This window comes from Microtus ochrogaster, chromosome 6 (genome assembly GCF_000317375.1).
Source record: "Microtus ochrogaster isolate Prairie Vole_2 chromosome 6, MicOch1.0, whole genome shotgun sequence".
Taxonomy (NCBI): Eukaryota; Metazoa; Chordata; class Mammalia; order Rodentia; family Cricetidae; genus Microtus; species Microtus ochrogaster.
In genome coordinates, this window is record NC_022013.1 from 12,000,302 (window position 1) to 12,022,050 (window position 21,749).

Consider the following 21,749-nt stretch of genomic DNA (forward strand, 5'->3'; position numbering starts at 1 on the left):
GCAGTGGACAGGAGGGTGACTGCACCTGTAATCCCAGCAGTGGACATGAGGGGTGACTGCACCTGTAACCCCAGCAGTGGACAGGAGGGTGACTGAACCTGTAACCCCAGCATAATGGGGGACAGGATGGGTGACTGCACCTGTAACCCCAGCAGTGGGGTGACTGCACCCCAGCAGTGGGGGACGGGAGGGTGACTGCACCTTTCTCAAAAAAAATATCAGTGTTGGCATGGTCTCCCTGCACACACATGTATGTGTACACACGCTCACATATTCGCTCAGATACAGAAAGGAGGAAAAGAGAAGAAACGGGAGGGGAGGGGATGAGAGAAGAGGGAGAGGCGAGGAGGGGAGGAGAGGGGAGGTGAGAAGAGACAGAGATAGGTAGAGACAGGAACTGGCCACGTCAGGTGTCTTCTGAGGGAGAACAGGCGAGTGGCCGGTCACTGGATGGCCAGGGTTAGAACAGGCCCAGCCATCGACGAATGGCTGCTGGGAGTGCAGCAGTCCCGAGACATAAATCACAGGAGAAGCTCGGGAAATGAGTGCCAGGCTTTCCTTCCTGTTTAGTGATTTATCCAGGGAAGAGGCGCGTTAATAAACACATTTCCCTCGAGGGCAGGGATAACAGAGATGAATACCACTGTCAGTTTTGGCCTGCTTCCTCTTGTTAGGGGCACCCGAGAGGGTGGGAGTCAGAGTGTTAGCAGCGAAATCTCCTTTTGAAAAATAGATGACGATGGGCTGAGGTGATAGCTCAGTCAGGAAAGTGCTTGCCTTGCAAGCCGGGGGCCTGAGCGCCGTTCCCTGGGGCTCTTGTGGAAAGGGGTGTGCTGGTGCATCCTCTCAGGAGGGAGAGGCAGGTTGGCCCCTGGGATTTGGTGACCACCCAGCCTAGTTACTCGGTGAGTTCTAGGCCCATAAAAGACCCTGTCTAAAGAAGATGGACAGTTCCTGAGGAGCAACACCTGAGAATTTCTTCTGGCCTCTACAACATGCACATGCGTGCACACAAACATGCACATATGCACACATACTGAAAGAACATATATGCCAAAGACTTGTATGAGTCTCCTTTAGTGGATGTTAGCCCCTTTGTGCCCCCTCTTGTGCCCATTTTCTACTTAGTTCAGAACGAAGAGCCCGAGAGGGGACCTCCTTTTGCCTCTAGCTTTGAGGTAAGGGTTTTCAAAGCGTGGAACCAGGTGCTCAGAGAATGCCCGGATGGCGGCAGGGGGACGAAAGTTGTAGATCACTACCACAGGCTCGGTCATCTTTTCAAGACTTTGGCTCTTCCCTTTACCATAAACTGTTGGCTCACCCTAGTCAGCCACACAGACCTGCTGGCACCTTGAAGGAGCTGGGAATTAGCCATTTCACCCAGATATGTGGACAGGGCGACAGGTGCCGTCCTTGGAGTTCTGCATGGCTTCACAGCAGCATGTACAACACGCCATCTTGCCCTCATGAGAGGGAGGCTGGGGAAGGTTCTTTGATGTCCTGCACAGCATTTGAGTAGTACCAAGGCTGCTTGCAGGCAGCATCTCCAGCCGAGGCATATGAAGGCCCAGAGTCCCCGATGGAGATTGGCAAGGCATAGAAGCCAATTGCTCCTCGCAAGTATCTGGGAAGATGAAGACATACATCGGCACTGACCTTGTTTTGTGACGGGCTAGACCACCCATCACCTAATTCCCATCTCAGGGCAGTCCTGAAGGCTGCCACTACCATAAGACCCCATTGTGGGTCAGTGAAGAAACTTTAGTGACTAGGGCCATCCAGTGATGTCAGACAACTTCTAGGCCACTGTTGTGTTGGGAGCACTGAGACCCCAGACCCTGAATTTCTTGTAAACAACTTGTTTTCCCCTTATCTGAGTGCCTACAGCTGCTCTGAGCACGAGACCTTCAGGAGTTCCTGATGGCAGGAGAGTGGTTTCTGGTGGGTTTGGCTGGGGCGTGGCTAGCTATATAATCTGCCCTTGAACACAATAAAGGGAGCATTCTGGGGGCTTTGGTATCAGTGTTTAAAGGTCTGCTTGTCGGTCTGTCTCTGCGTCTGTATTCTCAACCTCCAGCCCCTTGCCCGAAGCTCGCGAACTGGGTTCTAGCGCACCGAGCGCAGACACTGGGACGCATTATGAAGCACTGTTGTCCAGAATAGGGGGTAATGGGGAAGGAGGAAGAGCAGACTGGGGCCTGGAGTGCCAGGAGTCGTGTGTGTGTGTGTGTGTGTGTGTGTGTGTGTGTGTGTGTGTGTGTGTGTTAGTATACACACGTTCAGGAGTGTCCAAGCATGGCTGGTGTATGTTCCTACATGCAGGGGTATATGTGTGCATGCTCAGGAGGTTTAAACATTCAGAACCACACATTCCTGAAGCTCAGGTGACCTAGAGCTGGGGGTCCCCAAGTATGAGCACATCTGTGTACCACGAGGCCTCTTCCCGTTGCTCCTCCTCTGCCTCCATGATCTCTCACAGCATCCTTTCCAGTAGGTCTTGAGGAGCCAGCCAGAAATCAAGCACCACACTAAGGCTGTGAAGCAGCCCTCCAGCCTCTGCTTGGCGAGGTTCCTCTAGGGTGCAGGGTATTCGGGTTATACCGGCTACAGCAAAGCCCATGACCCTGTGACTCGGAACCCTGTTCACTCTCCTCCCCAGGAGGGTCTCTTCACTGTTGAAAATGAGCCCATCACCGCCACACCACACTATGGAGAGATCCTGGACCTTCGTGATGTGGGTGGAATTGGTGATGCTAACATGCCTTTTGTTGTCTGTCACAGCGTCGCGATTCTCTAGCCCACGTGTGACCCCCCGCCTCAGCCGCAAGCGGGCACTATCCATCTCCCCACTCTCAGATGCCAGCCTGGACCTGCAGCGCATGATCCGGACCTCCCCCAACTCGCTGGTAGCTTACATCAACAACTCCAGGAGCAGCTCAGCAGCCAGCGGCTCCTATGGACATCTGTCTGCCGGTGCCCTCAGGTGAGCCCCATCCGCGGGTGGGGATAGGAACTGGGAGCTGGCTGGGGCCACATGGCAGGGTCTGGCCTTTCAGGCCTTACACTGGAGAGAGACAGAACTTCATGCTACACTACTTAATCAACACATTAACAACTGTGCTGATAATTCGGAAGCAGTAGTGAGGCTGGGGATGTGTCTTTGGTAGAGTCCTTTACTGGCCTGCACAAAGCCCTGGGTTCCATCCCCAGCACTGTATAAAACCAGGCGTGGTGATGCATGCCAGTGATCCCAGGACTCAGGACATAGAGGCAGGAGGGTCCGAGGTTCAGAGCCATTGGCTATATAGTGAGTTTGAGAACAGCCTGGGCTACGTGAGACCCTAATTGTAAACCTCAAAGCAACAGTAATGCAGAGAGTTCACGCCAACCCTGGAGTGCATCCTTACATAGTAAACCTGTCATCAGGGGTTCCATCACGGCACCAGAGGGAGCCAAGGTCAAGAGTGGCCTTTTTAGGAGCTGGGGAGATGGCATAGTGGGTAGAAACAGTAACCACAGAGTGTAAGTGATGTTGGAATCCTCAGAATGCATGTCAAAAGCCAGGCACATAGTCAGTGCTCCTGTGGGGAGATGGAGGGGACGGGAAAGCCCTAGAAGCTCATGCCTGGCCCGCCTGTAGCATGCCGTGGAGAAGCAGCAGCGCCCCCTGTCGCAAACACTGGGTCCTGCAAGGAGAGGACTGATACCCAAAGCTGCCTCTGATTTCCCTGTGTATACTTTGGCATGTTCCTTCCCTGCAGGTACAAATGCCCCAAAATACGTATACATCTGTACACACACAGAAACACAGTTGTTACTGATGTGGCTTTTCTCGTGTTTCGCTAACGTTGTTGACCAGCAAGGCCACACCAGGTGTGACGCTGCTGCGGTCCCTGCCCTGAGCACATCTCAGGGCTGGTAACAGTCTCACTGTAACCCCATCCAGACGTTCTCACCTTTCCACTGCACGTGACACTAACTTTCCCCAGGACTCGGATGCAACCAGCATGACTGAAGTGTGATTCCTGTCCTGGCCTCCCACTCTGTCTTGGTCCCCAACTAACCTGCCCCCACCCACCCACTGTCCAGGCAACTTCCTGTCCTGGCCCCCACTATCCTGTCCCCACTGTCCTGTTTTCCCACTGTCCTGGCCCCCCACTGTCCTGGTTCCCCACTGTCCTGTCCCCACTGTCCTGGGCCCCCACTATCCCAACCCCCACTGTCCTGAGCCCCACTGTCCCAACCCCCATTATCCCAGCCCCCACTGTCCTGGCCCCCCACTCTCCTGGTTCCCCACTGTCCTGGCCCCCCACTCTCCTGGTTCTCCACTGTCCTGGTCTCCACTGTCCTGGGCCCCACTGTCCCAACCCCCATTATCCCAGCCCCCACTGTCCCACCCACCCCACTGTGCTGGCACCACACTGTCCCGGCCCCCACTGTCCTGGCACCACACTGTCCCGGCCCTCACTGTCCCGCCCATCCCCCACTTGTGCGAGGGCTGGATACAGGCACTTACAGTTGTCTACAATATCTGCTGCGGGAAAAGTTGTTCTCATACTGAACATTTTAAATGCTAAGCCCACACCGAGGAGCAAGAATTTGAGGCTGATGGGGCTGGAGAGATGGCTCAGCTATTAAGAGCATTTGCTACTCTTCCAGAGGACCTGGATTTGGTTCCCAGAACCCACATTGAGCAACTCACAACCACTGGTAACGTTAGCTCCAGGGGATCCAATGCCCACTTCTCGCCTGTGTGGTTACCTACACATACATAGCCACAGACATAGAAATAATTTAAAAAAAATCTAAGAGAGAGAGAGAAAATGAATGAATTTGAGGCTGGCGTGGTTCTGAGTTCCCCTTCAGACGCTGAGGCTTCATCTTTGCCCCTTTGTAAGATTATGGGATGTCATGGACCTCTGTGTCCATGACCATGTCCTCAGTACTGGGACAGGAGCCTCCTCATAGCAGCAGCTCACACTGCAGAGATGCTGCAGGGAACAAGGAGGAAACCATATGTCTCTGGTGGCATAGCCTCAGAAGCTACCAGCACCTCTCATCTCTTGCCAGGAAAAAGTGGCTCATGGGCAAGTGTATGACAACTTGTAAGTGCAGCAGAAGCTCAAGGAGGTGGGGGATGGAGTGAGCTGCAGGGCTCAGTACAACGAGAGAACGCAGTGGTTCAAGGCCAAGTGAGGTCCCAACAGGCAGCAGTGCTTCAGGGACGCATCTCAGGTGTCAGCACAGACACAGTCCGGTGTGGGGCTGAGATAGAACCTGGAACCTGCAGGGAGCCAGCCCACGTGGGGTCAAGGTTGCAATCAAGGAGCTAGGTGTGGGCAGCAAGGCTGAGTGAGGGCAATCCATGGCCGTGGTGTGATTATAACATTGTACCATCTTGAGCCTCAGGTTTGGTCCTCTCTGCCCAGATGTTCAGCAGTGCACCCACATGGTCCCCCATTCTCCTCTGTTCTCCATTGCAGCCCAGCCTTCACCTTTCCCCACCCCATCAACCCTGTGGCCTACCAGCAGATCCTGAGCCAGCAGCGGGGCCTGGGCTCAGCCTTTGGACATACGCCGCCCCTGATCCAACCCTCACCCACCTTCCTGGCCCAGCAGTCCATGGCGCTCACCTCCATCAGCACCATGCCTACCCAGCTCAGCAGCAATAGCAGCAATTGTCTGAATGATGCCAGCCAGGTAGGTGGGTGCGAGAAACGGAGGTGGGCCACCACTGCTCACGCAGCCCCTGAGGGCTGCCATGCTCGGAGCTGGTGGGGATCACTGTACTTGAGCCTGACTGGTCAGTTGCTTTGAGGATAGAGGCCACATGATGGGAAGAGCCTTAAACTGGGCCAGAAGCCCTGACCTGGACCCAGGGTAAGCCCCCAGTCCCTCAGTCTGTCCTCTGTCCAATAAGCTTGAAAGGCTGGAGAAACCCTTCAATGTACAGGGTTCAGTGCTACATTTAGGGACATACATGCCTCGTGTAAAACAAGGTGTCTAGGCTCCCTGCTTCAGCTGGCTCTGGTTGGAGGGCCAGTCCAAGAGACTGTTTCTGATGCTTCAAAATGCAGAAGGGTGGGGAAACTAAGGAGATGTGTCAGTGGGTGAAGAGTTTTCTTTGCAAGCATGATCACACATTTGAAAAGCCAGGCATTGACTGGCAGTGATGGCACAGGCCTTTAATCTCAGCACTCAGGAGGCAGAGCCAGGTGAATCTCTGAGTTAAAGCCAGCCTGGTCTACAGAGTGAGTTCCAGGGCAGCCAGGGCTACACAGGAAAGCTCTGTCTTGAAAAATAAAAAATAAATTTAAAAATAAAAAGCCAGACACGGTGATGCACACTTGTAATGCTAGTTCTTGGGTGGTGGTCTCTGGAGCTTACTGGCTAGCTAACCTAGCCTAATTGGGGAGTCCCAGGTCCCATTGAGAGACCCTCAAAAAGACTATGTGGGTTGGGACTAAGGGACACACGTGAGAATAACCGCTGATGTCCACATACATGCATGCTCATGGACACAGATATACATTGTGTGAACCCACACATGTACTGCACACATATGTGTGCGCATACATTCAAATACAGGGTTATCCTAGATGATCTGTGTGGGCAAACTCTAGAGCCACAGCCCTGATAGAATTCGGGGTCCTCCGCCCTGTGCCTACATGACACTCTGTCCTCTGCCTCCTCCCTCAGAGCAAGCAGAGCAGCGAGTCGGCCGTGAGTAGCACCGTGAATCCCATCACCGTTCATAAGCGCAGCAAGGTCAAGACTGAGGCCGAAGGCCTGCGGCCAGCCTCCCCGCTAGGACTGACGCAGGTAGCCTGCTGCCCACTGCCACTGTCCTTGGGCTGGGACCAGGTTGGGTCTCCTGGTTTGGCTGATGTTGGGCACTAGTGGTGAATGGATGGGAGAAGGGGGAGGAGCAGAAAGGTAGGTGGGTGGGTGGGTGGGTGGGTTGATGGATGGACGGACAGACGGACGGACAGACAGATGGACGAACAGACGGACAGACGGGTTGGTGGATGGATGGATGGATGGATGGATGGATGGATGGATGGATGGATGGATGGATGGATGGGCGGGCGGACGGACGGACGGACGGATTGGTGGATGGATGGATAGATGAATGGATGGATGGATTGGTGGGTGGTGGGTGGGTGGATAGATGGATGGATGGATAGAATGGGCAAGTGGATGGATGGCCATCTGCAGTACGTAGAAAGTCAGAGTGCAGGTGAGCTCATAGAGCCATGACTCTCTTACTCAGCACCCTGCACGTATATCATTTTTATCAAATATAAATGAGTAAATGAATGTTCTGCATGTGCTACATTTATAGCCAAATTTATGAATGAACACGCACAGCTCCTTCCCTTCCACCCTGCTTGAGGCTACAATTACCCCACATGCTCACAGCCTCAGCCAAGGGACTGAACTGCCCAAGTTCCCTGAGTGGCTCTGGTCCTTCAGGCTGCCCCCTCTCCTGGAGCCCCCTGCTTTACCTCCTCTACTACGGGTCACATCAGGTAGCAGGAAGGATAAGTCCTGGTGGGGAAGAGTGCAGATGGACCAGCATGAGTGGAGACCGGCCTCTGTGCAGAGCCCTCCGGAAGCCTTGCTGCTTGCTGCGTTCCCTAGGAAGACACGTAGGCCAGTGCTGCTCTTGGAGCAGGAGCCGCCATGTGACCCTAAGCCTCAGCTCCAAGCCCCCACAGTGGCCTACTCCATCTGTGTTCCCAGTCACCAAGAATGCTCCGGGCCTCCAGTCCCTGGCTCCCAGAGTCTGCTGGCCCATCCTTTATCGGGCCTGTAAACTATCAGGCATGCTCCAGACACTTAATTTTCATGAAATATTGGGTCCTCTTATTGTCAGGCAAACAGAGGGGTTGGTGACAAATTCTTCTCCCTTCACTGACACGAGCGCCAGTCTGAACATGATGCATAGTTTCCACGAGGCTGGCCGTCATGAGGAGGGGGTGTGTGCAGAAATTGATGAGGACAGCACACATTCAGGGAAGATAAACATGCAGGAATGTTGAGGACAGGGAGGGGACCAAGGATGGGTGCTTGCCAAGCACCTTGGAGTCTCACTCCACATCCGTGGATGGATCCTTATTACTGCCCTACACTCTAGGAAGGCCACCCAGAGGTCTTTTTCCTGCCCTGCACCCAGAGCCCTTAAAAACAAACAAAAATCCCAAAACAAACAAACAAGCCAAACCTGTTTTGCGAGTGACTGGGAAGATGATCCCGTCAGTAAAGTGCTTGCCACACAAGCATGAGGACCTAAGTTCGAATCCCCAGCATCCATGTTAAAATCTGGACATGATGACATGTACCTGTAATCAATCTCAGTGCTGAGGAGGCAGAGACAGATGAGTCCCTGGGGCTTGCTGGTCAGACCGTAGCTGCATCAGCAAGCTCCGAGTTCAGGAAGACCCTGTGTCAGTAAGACAGGTGGGCAGTGACTGAGTTATGACAGCCAAGGCTGTCCTCTGGCCTTCAGTTCATGCACAACAGCGTACCTGAACAGATGTACACACACACATACTCACTCACTCCAGTTCATGATGATGAGACCCTTAACCAGAGTCTACACAGATAGGAATAAGGAGTACACTCAGTGTCTCTCTGGGCATGCACACACACACACACACACACACACACACACACACACACACACACACACACACACATTATTATACAAAGTTACATAAGGCCAATTTCATGGAAGAGCATATTCTCCCTATTCTCGGTTCCCTGTACTCTCACTACCATCCCCTTGTTCTGCTGACAGCTTTGTTTCTACCTCGTGCCCTCCGTACAGACAGGATTTTATGTATCTCTACAGGCAAGGACTCACAAGCAAGAGAAAGAACGCAGTATTTGTCCCTCTGAGGTTGATTCATTAATTTCCTTACTGTGATTACATTGTTGCATCCATCCAACATGATACTAAGTTGGGGGAAGCTAAAATCGGGGAGACAAGCGTGTCCACTTTCCGCTCTCTTGTCAGCGTAGTGCTTCGAGTTGCAGCTAGCACAATAGGATGAGAGGGAGGGGGGTGGAAATGGGATACAACTAGGAAGGGAAGAGCCAGTGCATCCTCATTTGCAGATGACGTGACCCTATACATGCATGAGGCCCTGAAGACTCCCCTGGAAACCCTCAGAGTTGATAAACACTGCTGCAGAGTAGTAGGATACAAAATGAACATGCAGACATCTGTAGCCTTCCTATACACCAATAGCATGCAGAGAGAAACCGGAAAAGCGCACTGGGCATGGTGGTACCTTCCTGGGATCCCAGCGCTCTGGAGGTGGAGGCAGGAGGACTGAGAATTTAAGGCAAGCCTTGAGCTGTACGAAGCCCTATCTCAAATAAATTTAGAGATGGGGGCACAGGGAGAGTCCATTCAAGTCACTGCAGAGGGCTCTTCCTCACAAGGAGACAGGCTTCATGCCTCCATGTGTGGTTTATTGCAAGGCCTTGCCTCCCTTCAGCAGAAAAGACAGAGAAGTAACTTTACTCTCTGTTTAAGCTCTTACTTAAATTGTAGACTGCTCCTGCTTTGGTCTCGGAGCAGCCCACCGCTGGGCCTGCTGGTTCCCGGTCCCCTTAGGGCAGTCTAAACTGAGCAGAGCCTGGAGAGTATGAGAAGATGTTTCCAGACGTTCTATGCGCTGCCTTAGGAGACCTTCTTACCTCCTCCACAGGCTCATCTCGAGAGCCCCTGGCTGCTGAATACCCACCCGGAAGGGAGGTGTTCAGATCTCTATGGAGCTAGTGAGCTTGCTTGTCCCCTGCAGAGCAGGGCAATTGTTGGGAGGGTCCCTGGTGGTGAATCAGGGAGCCCTTGTGGAAGAAGTGTGGCCCCAGTGCAAAATCAGAGAAGGCCTGTGTCTGTGGCCCACCATGGAAAATCCTGAACTTCTGAGATGAACTCAGTGTCCCTAAGTGACCCGTGGTGCCATGGACACTAGAGTTCTTAACCTGGCAAGAGCTTGTCCCTGCTTGCCAGCAGTTTCTTGTTTCCCTGGAGGCTCTTCCTTAGTTTGTTTTCTTTGTTTTGCAGTACAGGGAATTAAACTGGGGTCTTGTGTGTTAGGCAAATGTCCTTGAGCTTTCTCCACACCCAGAAGCTCTTTCAGAAATACTGGATACATTCCTGCTGTTTTTAAAAATAAGTTGAACAGTAAAGCAAATCTTTATAACTGCCCCTGGTCTTGGTTTGGCTCCCAGAATGCTTGGCAGCTCCGTTGAACACTGGATGGTCCTCAATAGACTTCACAAGCCCTCCCTGGACCTTGCTGCCAACCTGGGGCACCTGCACCTATCCCTGGCCACCATTCCAGGGAAGTCCCCTGTGATCTGATCTTTGAAATGGCCTCATAGCGCTACTGTGGTCAAAAGAGTATTGCATTTCCATGGTATCACTGTAATAAAACATTCTGACCAAACTCAGGTATAAGAGAAAAGTAGGCGTAGTAGCCTACACCTCCGGGCCAGGTCCGTCCCCGAGGGAAGCCAGGGCAGGAAGCTGAAGCAGAAGTTACGGAGTGTTGTTGCTAGCTTTCTTATGCACCTGAGAACCGTGGGCCTTAGCTATGGTGCCGCCCACAGGTCCTGTTATATCAGTTAACAAAACAATCCCTGACAAATCTGACCTAGGCACTCCTCATTTGAGGCTCCCTCCTCAGGCTGTGTCAGATTGACAGTTAAAGCTGACCAGAAGGGGACGCTGGTCCAGGTGTAGGCTACTACACACTAGGATTTGCTGTGGAGAGGAGAGTTCATCTCTCTGAGCCTCAGTTTCCCTGGCTGTCAGCTGTGGCAGGGAAACACGCCCGACAACACAGTCTGTGGGGTCTGCATCCTCTCTGCAGTGAATCTGACAGACAGTGGCCCTGTGCTGGTGGCAGCTGAGTGCCCACGTGCACTTGAGGAAGAGGAAACAGTATGAAAAGGTGATTTGGAAGGCCAAGGACTTGGGGTTTCCCGTTTGTCCAGGCAGGACCCCCACACACTTTTCCCGCTCCAGCGGCTATATGGCTCGCCTCAGCTACCCATAGTGGAAACTGAACCACAGAGGCAGAAGTCAGGGTCTTCCTTTCTCCTACTTACATACAGATCAGGAGGGGAGGATGCCCTGGTCAGAACAGCTTCATGACAGAACAGGAAGGGCCCAGGACTCTCGCCTGCGACCATGGTTTCCTAAGGTTGAGCTAAGGAAAGTGGGAATGAGTATGACTCTGTATGTATATGTCATGTGTGTGCATTGTAGATGTGCATGCGTATAACATGAATACATATATATATGTCATGTGTGTCCACATGTGTGTGCATTGTAGATGTGCATGCGTATAACATGAATACATATATATATGTCATGTGTGTCCACATGTGTGTGCATTGTAGATGTGCATGCGTATAACATGAGTACATGTATTTTTTTTTTTTTTTGGTTTTTCGAGACAGGGTTTCTCTGTGGTTTTAGAGCCTGTCCTGGAACTAGCTCTTGTAGACCAGGCTGGTCTCGAACTCACAGAGATCCGCCTGCCTCTGCCTCCCGAGTGCTGGGATTAAAGGTGTGCGCCACCACCGCCCGGCTGAGTACATGAATTGTATATGAATGTGCCAACGAAGAGTCCTTAGTATGAACCCCTGAGGTTAATCTCATGCTACCCTCAGGACTGGGTCCCCAGGCATGACTCATGTGGATGTGGGTCTTCCCTTCTCCCAGGAGCAGCTGGCCGATCTCAAGGAAGACCTGGACAGGGATGACTGCAAACAGGAGGCCGAGGTGGTCATCTACGAGACCAACTGCCACTGGGCAGACTGCACCAAGGAATATGACACCCAGGAGCAGCTGGTGCATGTAAGCCTCTGACCTCAGCCGCTGCGGAGGGATGGAAGATCTGGAGCCTTTCACGGCCTGTGCTGCAAAGGGGGATCCCCATTCTCTGCACATGGGTGGTATCATGACCGGGTGCCTTAGGGCCTCCTCACCTCGCCCCAAACACATGCATGAAATACTGAAGAGGCGCCTTCCCCAGCTCGGGTGCAGGGTAGCAAGACTGAGTGCTCTGAGCTGCAGTCCACATGCCCAGGAAGGTCCTTCTAGAACTTGAATCCATATTGTTGACCTCTCTGCAATAAACCAGGGAGGAAATGATTATCAGAGCTGTGTGTTGCAGGTTCAAGCCCTTAGGCTAAAGAGTGGACAGTGCTTGGGCTGGAACTGGGCTCTAGCAAAAGTCCAGAGGTGACAATGTAAAAAGATGTGCTCCGTGGCTGTGGAGACAGCTCACTGGTAGAGTGCTTGGAAGGCCTGGTTTTAGTTCCCTTTTTAAAAGGACTGGGCATGGTGTCAGATGATTTTACTCCAAGCAATGAGAAGGCCAAGAGAGATGCATACCTGGAGATCTCAGGCCAACCAACCTAGCCTTCCTCCTGAGTTCCAGGCCACTGAGAGTCTCTGCCTCAGAAACCCAGGGGGAAATACCTAGCAGACAGAATTCCTCAGCTAGAGTCCTGTCTTGACCCAGAAGGGCATTCCAGAGCTATTTCTGTGGCCCTAGGGAATCGTGTCTACCTGGTCCTGGAAAGAGCTCTCTGCTCTCCAGAGAGGATCTGCTTTGCCTGGTGCTGCCTCTCTGCGCTCTGGGAAGACGGATGGCAAGCCAGAGCCCCGTCCATTATTAACAATTTCTCGCTAAGTAAACCAATAAGAAAAAAATGAAAGGCGTAGTCAGGAAGCATTTTTCTCATTTGAAAGGCTTTATGAATGGAAATGGGAGCTGGAGGAGAAGGGTTTTCTGGAAGTTCAGAGGGCTGCTCTTTTCCTTACTCCCAAGGTTCTGTTATCTATGCTTGACAGTCGGGCATGCTGCACGGGGCACCGGGCCAGTGGCTTTTCATCTTCTAGGACAAGGTGCTGCCACTCGGTTCCTGGACAGCTGTGTGGGTTGTAAATGTCTTTGTCTGGGAGAGACTACAGCATGAGTTTACATTTCCTCGGAGTACCCTGTAAAATACAAAGAAGTCAGGCAGTGGCATTGCTGCGTCCTTGGCTGACCTGCCTTGCTCATCTAAGCTATTTAGCCCCAGGGTCAGCCTGGCACCGTGCCTTGAGCCCACAGCTAAGGGTCCCCTCTCGGGCAGAGCTGAGGAAGCTTCATTTCCCCCTCCTGTGCACATCTCTGAAGCAGGAGTATCAGTATGTCTGCCACACCGCACATTTAGCCAGCACCTGCTGCTCATACCTCAAGAATGTCACCATAATCACTGTGTCCCCATAGGCCAGGCCCTGAGCCTCGCCTGGGGTATGTGGGCAGCCTTTACTCATCAGCTAACTCCATCAGGGAAGGAGCCAGAGAGATAGTTCAGTCTGACAGGTGCTTGTCATGCAAACCTCAAGCCCTGTGTGCTGATCCCCAGCACCCACATAAAAGGCCAAGTGTGGTGGTGCTTGGTCTATAGTTCCAGCACTGGGGAGATGGAGGGACAAAGACCCCTGAAGCTCACTGACCAGCTGGCCTTGTTGAATTAGTAAACCCAGGTTCATTGAGAGACCCTGTCTCAAAAACCTCAGGGGGAGACAGGCTGTGCTGGCCTCTGCCTCCATGCACATCCTCACACATAAGGACATACACACACACAAACACAGAAGTATTTGGGGTGAGGTTTGGGCCCAGGGTCTCACACAGGCTGAACAAGCGTCTTACCATTGAGCTCCCTCCCCAGGAACTAGGCCTTGATAGCTAATTGGGAAACCCAGATGGAACAAAGAGGTGTACCAGCTGGGGATTATCTGAAGGGGTCGCACAGTGACCTCTACACACTGGATGGAATGGGCAAAGGGAAGGGTCTCCGGTGATGAGTGGGGGTGGGAGACGCAACCCCTGCCGCTAACTGCAGAAGCATCAGCTCAGACCGAAGACTCATGACTTCATCACAACCGAGACTCTCAGGCTAAGTCAGTAAATAGCAGAGATGGAGTTGTTTGTTTTAACACACATCTGTTTATTTAGTCTATGCTTCTGCATGTGCCACAGCACGCTTGTGGGGGTCAGAGGACAACTTGAGAGAGTCGGTTTTCCCCTTCTACCACATGGGGCCTGGGGAGCAAACTCTGGTTTGTTGGTTTTGGAAGCAGACAGAGACCCATGGAGCTTTCTCACCAGCCTCCGAATTGCAGTTTGTTAAGATAGTTTAGCATAAATGTAAGCATGGGGGTTAATAGGAAGAGAGGGGCTAAGGGGAAGGAGGGAGACACGCCCACATATGGGTGTGGGCTTCTCTGGGGAGAGCCACACATAAATGTCCTTAAGATGATAGCCTTGCTACAGTTTAGGTGACTTTCTCAAAGGACTGCTTTCTGCTGCTGTGATACAATACCCAGGCAAAAGCAACGTGAGGGAAAGGTTTGTTTTCTCTCGCAGTCCAGGGTGCTGTCCGTCCTGGCGGGAAAGTCTAGGTGGTCACAGCGCATCCACCGCATTCACCATCCACTGCATTCACCGCATCCACCACATCATCCACCGCATTCACCATAAGGAAACAGGAAGGAGGGCGGGCTGCTGCTCCCTGCCCTCGCACCGTTTATCCAGTCCAGGATCCCAGTCAAGGGACCCCCTAACCAGTGGGCGGGGCTTCCTGCCTCATAGAGTCACCTGGTGTCATAGGCCCGCCCAGGGGTTCGTCTCTCTGGTGATTCTAGATCTGCCAAGCTGTCAATTAGCATGAACTCTCGTGGCAGCTGTGTGACCTCAGAGAGCTCGTGGGTGGATCCTGCTCCTGTTGTTCACTGACAGACTTCCAGCTGACAGACCACCTCCCTGGTTCACAGCTCTGCATAGGAAGTGATGTATTTTCAGACTCACTGATGTTCCCAGAAAATACCTAGGAGAAGAACAAGGCCATATTCAAGGCCATCTATGCTCAAGGCTAAATGCGGTTTGTCACTATTTGAACACTTAATTTGAAAGTATTATCTCCCCATCAACAACCTTCACAGCAAATGTTAATGGTGCTGGAATTCCCAGGATTAGACAGTGAGAAGCTTCTTCCAACCTCCTCTCCCTGCCGCGTTCCTTTTATTTCCTTGTATTCTTCTGTGACTTGGGGAAGTCAGGGGACTGAGTGGTGAATTACTTACCTTGGAGTTGCAGCAGCCAGTTTATGCCGCAGAGGAGCTGCTTTGGCTCACGGTTTCGGAGAGTGCAGTCTATGGTCGCTTGGCTCACGGTTTCGGAGAGTGCAATCTGTGGTCGCTTGGTTCACGGTTTCGGAGAGTGCAGTCTGTGGTCGCTTGGCTCACGGTTTCAGAGTGCAGTCTGTGGTCGCTTGGCTCACGGTTTCGGAGAGTACAGTCTGTGGTCACTTGGCTCCATGCCCTTGGTGGAGTAGAGCTGTGTACCTCTGTGATAGGACACAGATCAAAGGCATAGAGGCAGGGTTGGGGGCAGACAGACAGAGCCTAACACACAAACACACACACACACACACGAGTGTGCACATACACGTAGTGATCCTTACTGAGGCTTCTGTGTGTCCTCGGTGGAGGTTTTGGGATGGGATGACGGTCCATTGAGGGCAGGAGCGATTGTGGGAAGAGCGCTTGTGTCCAGGGAGGTGACCCTTGAACTCACCACCACCACTTGTCTCACCTCCGTACAGCACATCAACAACGAGCACATTCATGGGGAGAAGAAGGAGTTCGTGTGCCGCTGGCAGGCCTGCACGAGAGAGCAGAAGCCCTTCAAGGCCCAGTATATGCTGGTTGTCCACATGCGCAGGCACACGGGTGAGAAGCCGCACAAGTGCACGGTGAGCCTCCTCCCACTGCAGAGCCACTTGGGCCCAGCCACGAGCGGGCCCTGACCCCAGCACTTTCTACGGCTTCAGCTGGTGTTTCCGATCACAAATGATATCAGACTAGCTGTTTGCACATTTAAAATATTTTAATAACATTTGTTTATGTAGTAGGGGCGGGGGATGAGATATGCCTAGAAGTCAGAGAACAGCTTGCCAGAATCTGTTTTCTCCTTCCACCGTGTGGGTCCCAGAGACGGTGAACCTGGCATCAGGGTTGGCAGCAAGCACCTGTGTATATCGAGACATGTCCCCGGTCCCTATCTGTACATCTTCTTTGGGAAACAGTGCTTGTCCTTTTTCTGCTTGGTTACAAGAATTCTTTTGTAGCTAAGTTTTAGGTCATTATCAGATACAGTTTGCAAATATTTTTCCAATTCTCTTTGTTGTCTTCATTTTCTGGATCATATCCTTTGAAGCACAAAATCTTAATTTAGTAAAATCCAAATTTTAGCTGTTGTGTCTTAGAAATGGCTACCTAACCTGTGGTCACAGTGATTTAACCATCCCTCCTACTTTGTTTTCTTCTAAGAGTTTGCCAGGGATAGTGGTAGATAGAGTACTTGCCTAGCATGCACGAGGCCCTGGCTTCCGTCCCCAGTAGCGCATACCCTGAGTGTGATGGTGCGTGCTTGCACAAGTCCTGGCTTCCGCCCCCAGTATAACATGCACTGAGAGTGATGGTGCATGCTTGCAACAGGCCCTGGCTTCCATCCCCAGTAGCGCATACCCTGAGTGTGATGGTGCATGCTTACATGTAGCACATACTCTGAGTGTGATGGTGTGTGCTTTTAACTCCAGCACTTAGGAGTTGGAGGCTAGATCAGAAGGTCAAGGCCATCCTTGGCTACACAGTGAGTTTGAGGCCAGCCTGGGCTGTATGAGAATCTGTCTCAAAAACAAAATAAAGCAGGAACTGGAGAGATAGCTCAGCATTTCAGAGCAGTCGCACCTCTTCAAGGGACCCAGGTTCAGTTCCCAGTACCAACATGGCAGCTCCTGATCAGCCGTAAGTCCAGGTCCAGAGGATCTCACCCTCTTCTTGGTGCTTTGGACACCAGGGCCACGTGTGGTGTGCAGATATAAGTACAGACCAAACACCCATAACGAAACAAAAGACAGTTAAGAGCTAGGCTGTGGAAAATCAGAACCTTCACATACTGCTGACAGGATTATAGAAGGTGACGATTTGGACAGCTTATAAATGTGTGCTTTTGTTTATATAAATGCCACACATGTGAGCTCATGTATTTCACAGTAAAGCTCTTCTGTCGAGGTCTTTGATATATCTGAGTTTTGCCTTACACTTTCAGCCTTTCCAGTGTTCCTAGAGGAGAGAGTCACTGTCATTACCACCATCATGCATTCTTTGGGGTGTACAGTGGGACTGAGTGCCACAGGAGGGAGCAAGGAATGGGGTGGAGGGGTGGAGGGGAGCCCCTGAGTCCAGCTGCCTGAGTTGCGTGTGGAGTGTTCTTTCTGACCAATCCACCTCCTTCCAGTTTGAAGGCTGCTCCAAGGCCTACTCTCGCCTGGAGAACCTAAAGACACACCTGCGGTCCCACACGGGGGAGAAGCCATATGTGTGTGAGCATGAGGGCTGCAACAAGGCCTTCTCCAATGCCTCGGACCGTGCCAAACACCAGAACCGCACTCACTCCAATGAGGTACGTACTCGTGCCTGGGATGGGCCCGCCATGTGTGAATGCGTTGCCCTTGATTGTTCTATTTCATTTCTATTGCTGTGATGCGTTACTGTGACAAAAAGGGACTCAGTTCGACCTGTAATTCTAGGTTACAGTCTCTTGTGGGGGAGTCAAGTCAAAAATCTCAGCTAGTTATATATACCACATCTGCAGTCCAGAGCGAAATGAACGCATGCATGCTTGCTTACTTGATTGCAGGTACTCAGCTCCATCTCTGCTGTCATCCAGTTCACTGCCTCCCGCCTAGGGAGTGGTCTGCCCACAGTCGGCTGGGTCTTCCCTTATCAGTCAGCGTAGTTAAGACAACACCCACAGACATGTCCATAGGCCAATCCAAAACAGTCTCTCACTGAGACTCTCTTCCCCACATGATACTACGTAGATAAAGCTAGCCAGCCATGTGCCAGGTGCCTCCGCCCCCACCAGCCCCTCTCCTTACACAAGTCCTGCATACCAGCAGGTCTCCCTCTTTACACCGTAGCCTCTCCCCGAAACAGCACATGCTCCATAAAGCTCCGTGGTACACTGACACTCCGCACCTCAGTTTCCTCGTGTCTGTAATACATACAGATGCCGCCATCTGCAGAAACTGAAATCAAAACTAATGCTCTTAAAGCAGGACATCGTGGTATATGTTTATAGCCCCAGTACTGGGGAGGTGGAGGCAGGCACTCTAGCTGGGCACGATCCAGGACAATGAGAGACCCTTCTCAGAAATGCAGGTGTATGGTGCCTGAGAAATAACACACGCGGAGAGCTTCCCGGTTTTCAAGTTGTAAGCATGTCCTGAAATGTAGTTTGCTCCCTGCTTCTCTGGCCATTGAATGGCTTCTGCTGCCTGGGTGGTCACAGATAAGGAAACTGGCAATCAGAGAGGTGATACGGCCTCTTAGAGGTGCCACAGGCCGAGAGGCAGGCTGGCTGGCCTCTCTGAAGCTGTGAAACTATGCTGGGCCATTGCTTTACCCACAAGTAGGTGTCTGCCTACAGAACAGCTGCCCTGGTGCCTTCAGCCCTCTGTCCATGTGGCAGCTCCTGCTCCAGAGGAAGGTATCGCGTAGGCTCCACTAGGCTACCAACTGCCTGCTCAGAGCCCAGAGCAAACGGAGCTCCTGGGCAGGCCCAAGAGATGCAAGGAAGGAACTCAACAGGAACTCCCAGTCACAGCTCATCTATACATTCCCTGTGGTTCAGGCAGACCAGTGTGTGTGTGTGTGTGTGTGTGTGTGTGTGTGTGTGTGTGTGTGTGTGTGTGATTTTTTATATATAAATGTTTTGCCTATATATGAATGTTTTGCCTGTGTGTATCTGCATCATGTATGTGCCCAGTCAGAAAACAGGGTCAGATCTCCTGGGACTAAAGTCACAGGTGGTTGTAAGACACCATATAGGTACTGGGAATTGAACCCAGGACCTCTGCAAGGACCTGGAAGCAACAAGTACTCTAACCCACTGAGCCATCTCACCAGCCCTGGTGAAAAGAGTATTTCTAACAGCTTAGATACAGCGTGGGCCCCAAAGAGACCTTTCTTCAGTGCATGTCAGAAGTTAGAGGCATTCTCAAAGGTTTCTGGGCCCCTTAGAGTCTCTCTAGACTGGAGCTAGCCTTGGGAGGAATATGTGTGGACAGAAGTATATAGTTGGTGTTAAGACGTGTGTATTTATATGCACATGTATAGATGTGGGAGTAAGATATGTTACATATTTATATCTGTGTGTATTGGAATATTAACATATAGTGGATATATATGTGCTTATGTGTGAGGGTGGTACATAAATATCTGTATATAGATATAAGATGTTCCTGTATATAAGTACTTTTTGCACATGTACATATGGGAACATGTATACATGTATGGAGGTATTTACATGTGTGTTGTGCATTTGTATGTACGTGGTGGGTGCAGATATGGAGAGTATGTGGGGCCAAGTGGTCTATAGGTATACCTGTGTTTGCGTAGATATGAGTATGTGGGGCCAATTGGTTTATAGGTATACCCGTGTTTGCGTAGATATGAGTATGCGGGGTCAAGTGGTCTATAGGTATACCCGTGTTTGCAAGATGAGTGCAAGTAGGTAGAGTTTTTCCTCAGGACCGCCATCAGCTCTCTTCTGCCAGCCGCTTCCCAAATAACAATATAGAGAGTTATTAATGATTATAAATGTTCTGTTGACAGCTCAGGCTTGTGATTAGCTAACTCTTACATTTTAACTTAACCCGTATTTCTTATCTACCCTCTGCCATGTGGTGGTACCTTCTTTCAACACAGCATGTTCATCTTGCTTCTCTCTGCATCTGCTCATGACTCCTCTGACTCCATCCTTCTTCCCAGCATTCTTTCTGCCCCCTCCCCCGCTCTCCTGCCTAGCCATTGGCCAATCAGCCTTTTATTAGCAATGAGAGCAATACATATTTACAGCGTACAAAAATTGTTCCACGGCAAGTGAGGGTGGTTTGTGTGTGTGTGTATGTATGTTATGTGTGTGTGAAGAAGATATGTGCAGGGTTAGGAATATGTATGTGGTGGTTTGTGTCTGTGGATTTGAGTGTAACCAATCCTAGTACAGAGACTAGATGTTCAGATACTCGAGTGTGCACCCCATGGCCATGTGACTGGAAGTTTCCTTGATCCTATCTGCTTTTGACAGAGACAGAAAGGTCTAATGAGCTTGAAATCCTAGTCCTAGTTCCTGGGGGGGAGCATGTGGGTCTTTCCCACACTCTTTCTGGTCTGTGTCACCAGCTTCTTGTGGCAAGAGCTCTTTTGAGAGTGCACCTCCTCCGCATGCAAGGGTAGTAAGTACACCAGGTTTATGGGGAGGCCAGGCTCCTGTGGGCTTGACCTGGTGCACTCCGTCTATAGACTGTGAAGATGTTGGACCCCTTAGTCCCTGTGCCATCCAGGGCTGCCAGGGAATGTAGAATGGCTTCAGAACAGGCATTGCACCCATTTAGAGTTTGTCCTTGGGCCCCCATCCATAACCCAGGCCTGACTCTCCTCCTAGAAACCCTACATCTGCAAGATCCCGGGCTGCACCAAGAGGTACACAGACCCCAGCTCTCTCCGCAAGCATGTGAAGACGGTCCATGGACCGGACGCCCATGTCACTAAGAAGCAACGCAATGATGTGCACCTCCGTGCGCCACTGCTCAGAGAGAATGGGGACAGTGAGGCCAGTGGCGAGCCCGGTGGCCGGGGATCTGAGGACGGTGTGGAGGCCAGTAGCACCAGCCACACTGTGGAGGACTGCCTGCATATCAAAGCCATCAAGACAGAGAGCTCTGGGGTAAGACAGAGCTGGGTGCCCAACTGGCAGAGGGCAGTTCCCCAGCTCTGCACAAGGCCCAAAAGCCCAGCCCCTCTGAGGGTTCTGCTAAGGTACCCCCTTCTCAGAATGGAGTGATGCCCCACCTTGCTCCAGCTCAGCTTTCCTCCTTTATCACCTTGCCCCCACCCCATGAAACCTGTCTTGTTTCAGTCACCTTCTCTGACCCAGCTCCTGCTGGGCAACTGAGGCTGGGGCTGGGGATGCCCTTCCTCCGTGATGCTCTGCACAGGATGTTTGCCTCCTCATCCAGAACCTGGGTACCACTGTGGGTTCCCACCCCTCTGTCCGTGTCTGTGTCATCCCCACTCTAGCCTCTGCTCCTTTCGTTCTAACCACCTGTTCTTTGTCTCCACCTCTTTTTCCCAACTGTACCTCCCCTAAGGATAGACGCTACTGAGGTGAGCAGAGGAATGGGGTGGGGGTGCGGGTGCCCAGGGTGAGAGGGTGGACTGGGGTACTGTCTCAGGCCCCTGACTGGGCAGAGGTAGAACTGATCTTTGGAGAAGCAGGTGACGCCATGGCAGTAGGTAGAGGTAGGCAGCAAGAGAGAGGCCAGCAGGTGTGGGGAGCAAGGAATCCAAAGCAAGAGAGGGCATGAGTGAGGTGTGGGGAGCAAGGGAAGGCAGGGATGAGGTCTGGGGATCAAGGGAGGGCAAAGGTGAGTCTGGGGAGCAAGGGAAGGCAGGGATGAGGTCTGGGGATCAAGGGAGGGCAAAGGTGAGTCTGGAGAGCAAGGGAGGGAAAGGGTGAGGTCTGGGGATCGAAGGGAGGGCAGGGGTGAGGTCTGGAGAGCAAGGGAGGGCAGGGGTGAGGTCTGGGGAAGCATCTCCA

The 21,749-nt window shown here is 51.9% G+C and overlaps 1 protein-coding gene across 1 annotated transcript in view; it reads left to right on the forward strand.

Annotated features, from left to right (window-relative positions):
- Gli2 (GLI family zinc finger 2) overlaps positions 1–21,749 on the forward strand; it is a 227,964-nt gene that overhangs the window by 198,741 nt on the left and 7,474 nt on the right. The window contains exons 6-12 of the mRNA XM_026779596.1: positions 2,782–2,983; positions 5,484–5,700; positions 6,700–6,822; positions 11,750–11,884; positions 15,688–15,837; positions 17,385–17,549; positions 20,595–20,876. Of these exons, the coding sequence (XP_026635397.1) occupies positions 2,782–2,983; positions 5,484–5,700; positions 6,700–6,822; positions 11,750–11,884; positions 15,688–15,837; positions 17,385–17,549; positions 20,595–20,876 (1,274 nt within the window). The remainder of the gene's footprint in view (positions 1–2,781; positions 2,984–5,483; positions 5,701–6,699; positions 6,823–11,749; positions 11,885–15,687; positions 15,838–17,384; positions 17,550–20,594; positions 20,877–21,749) is intronic.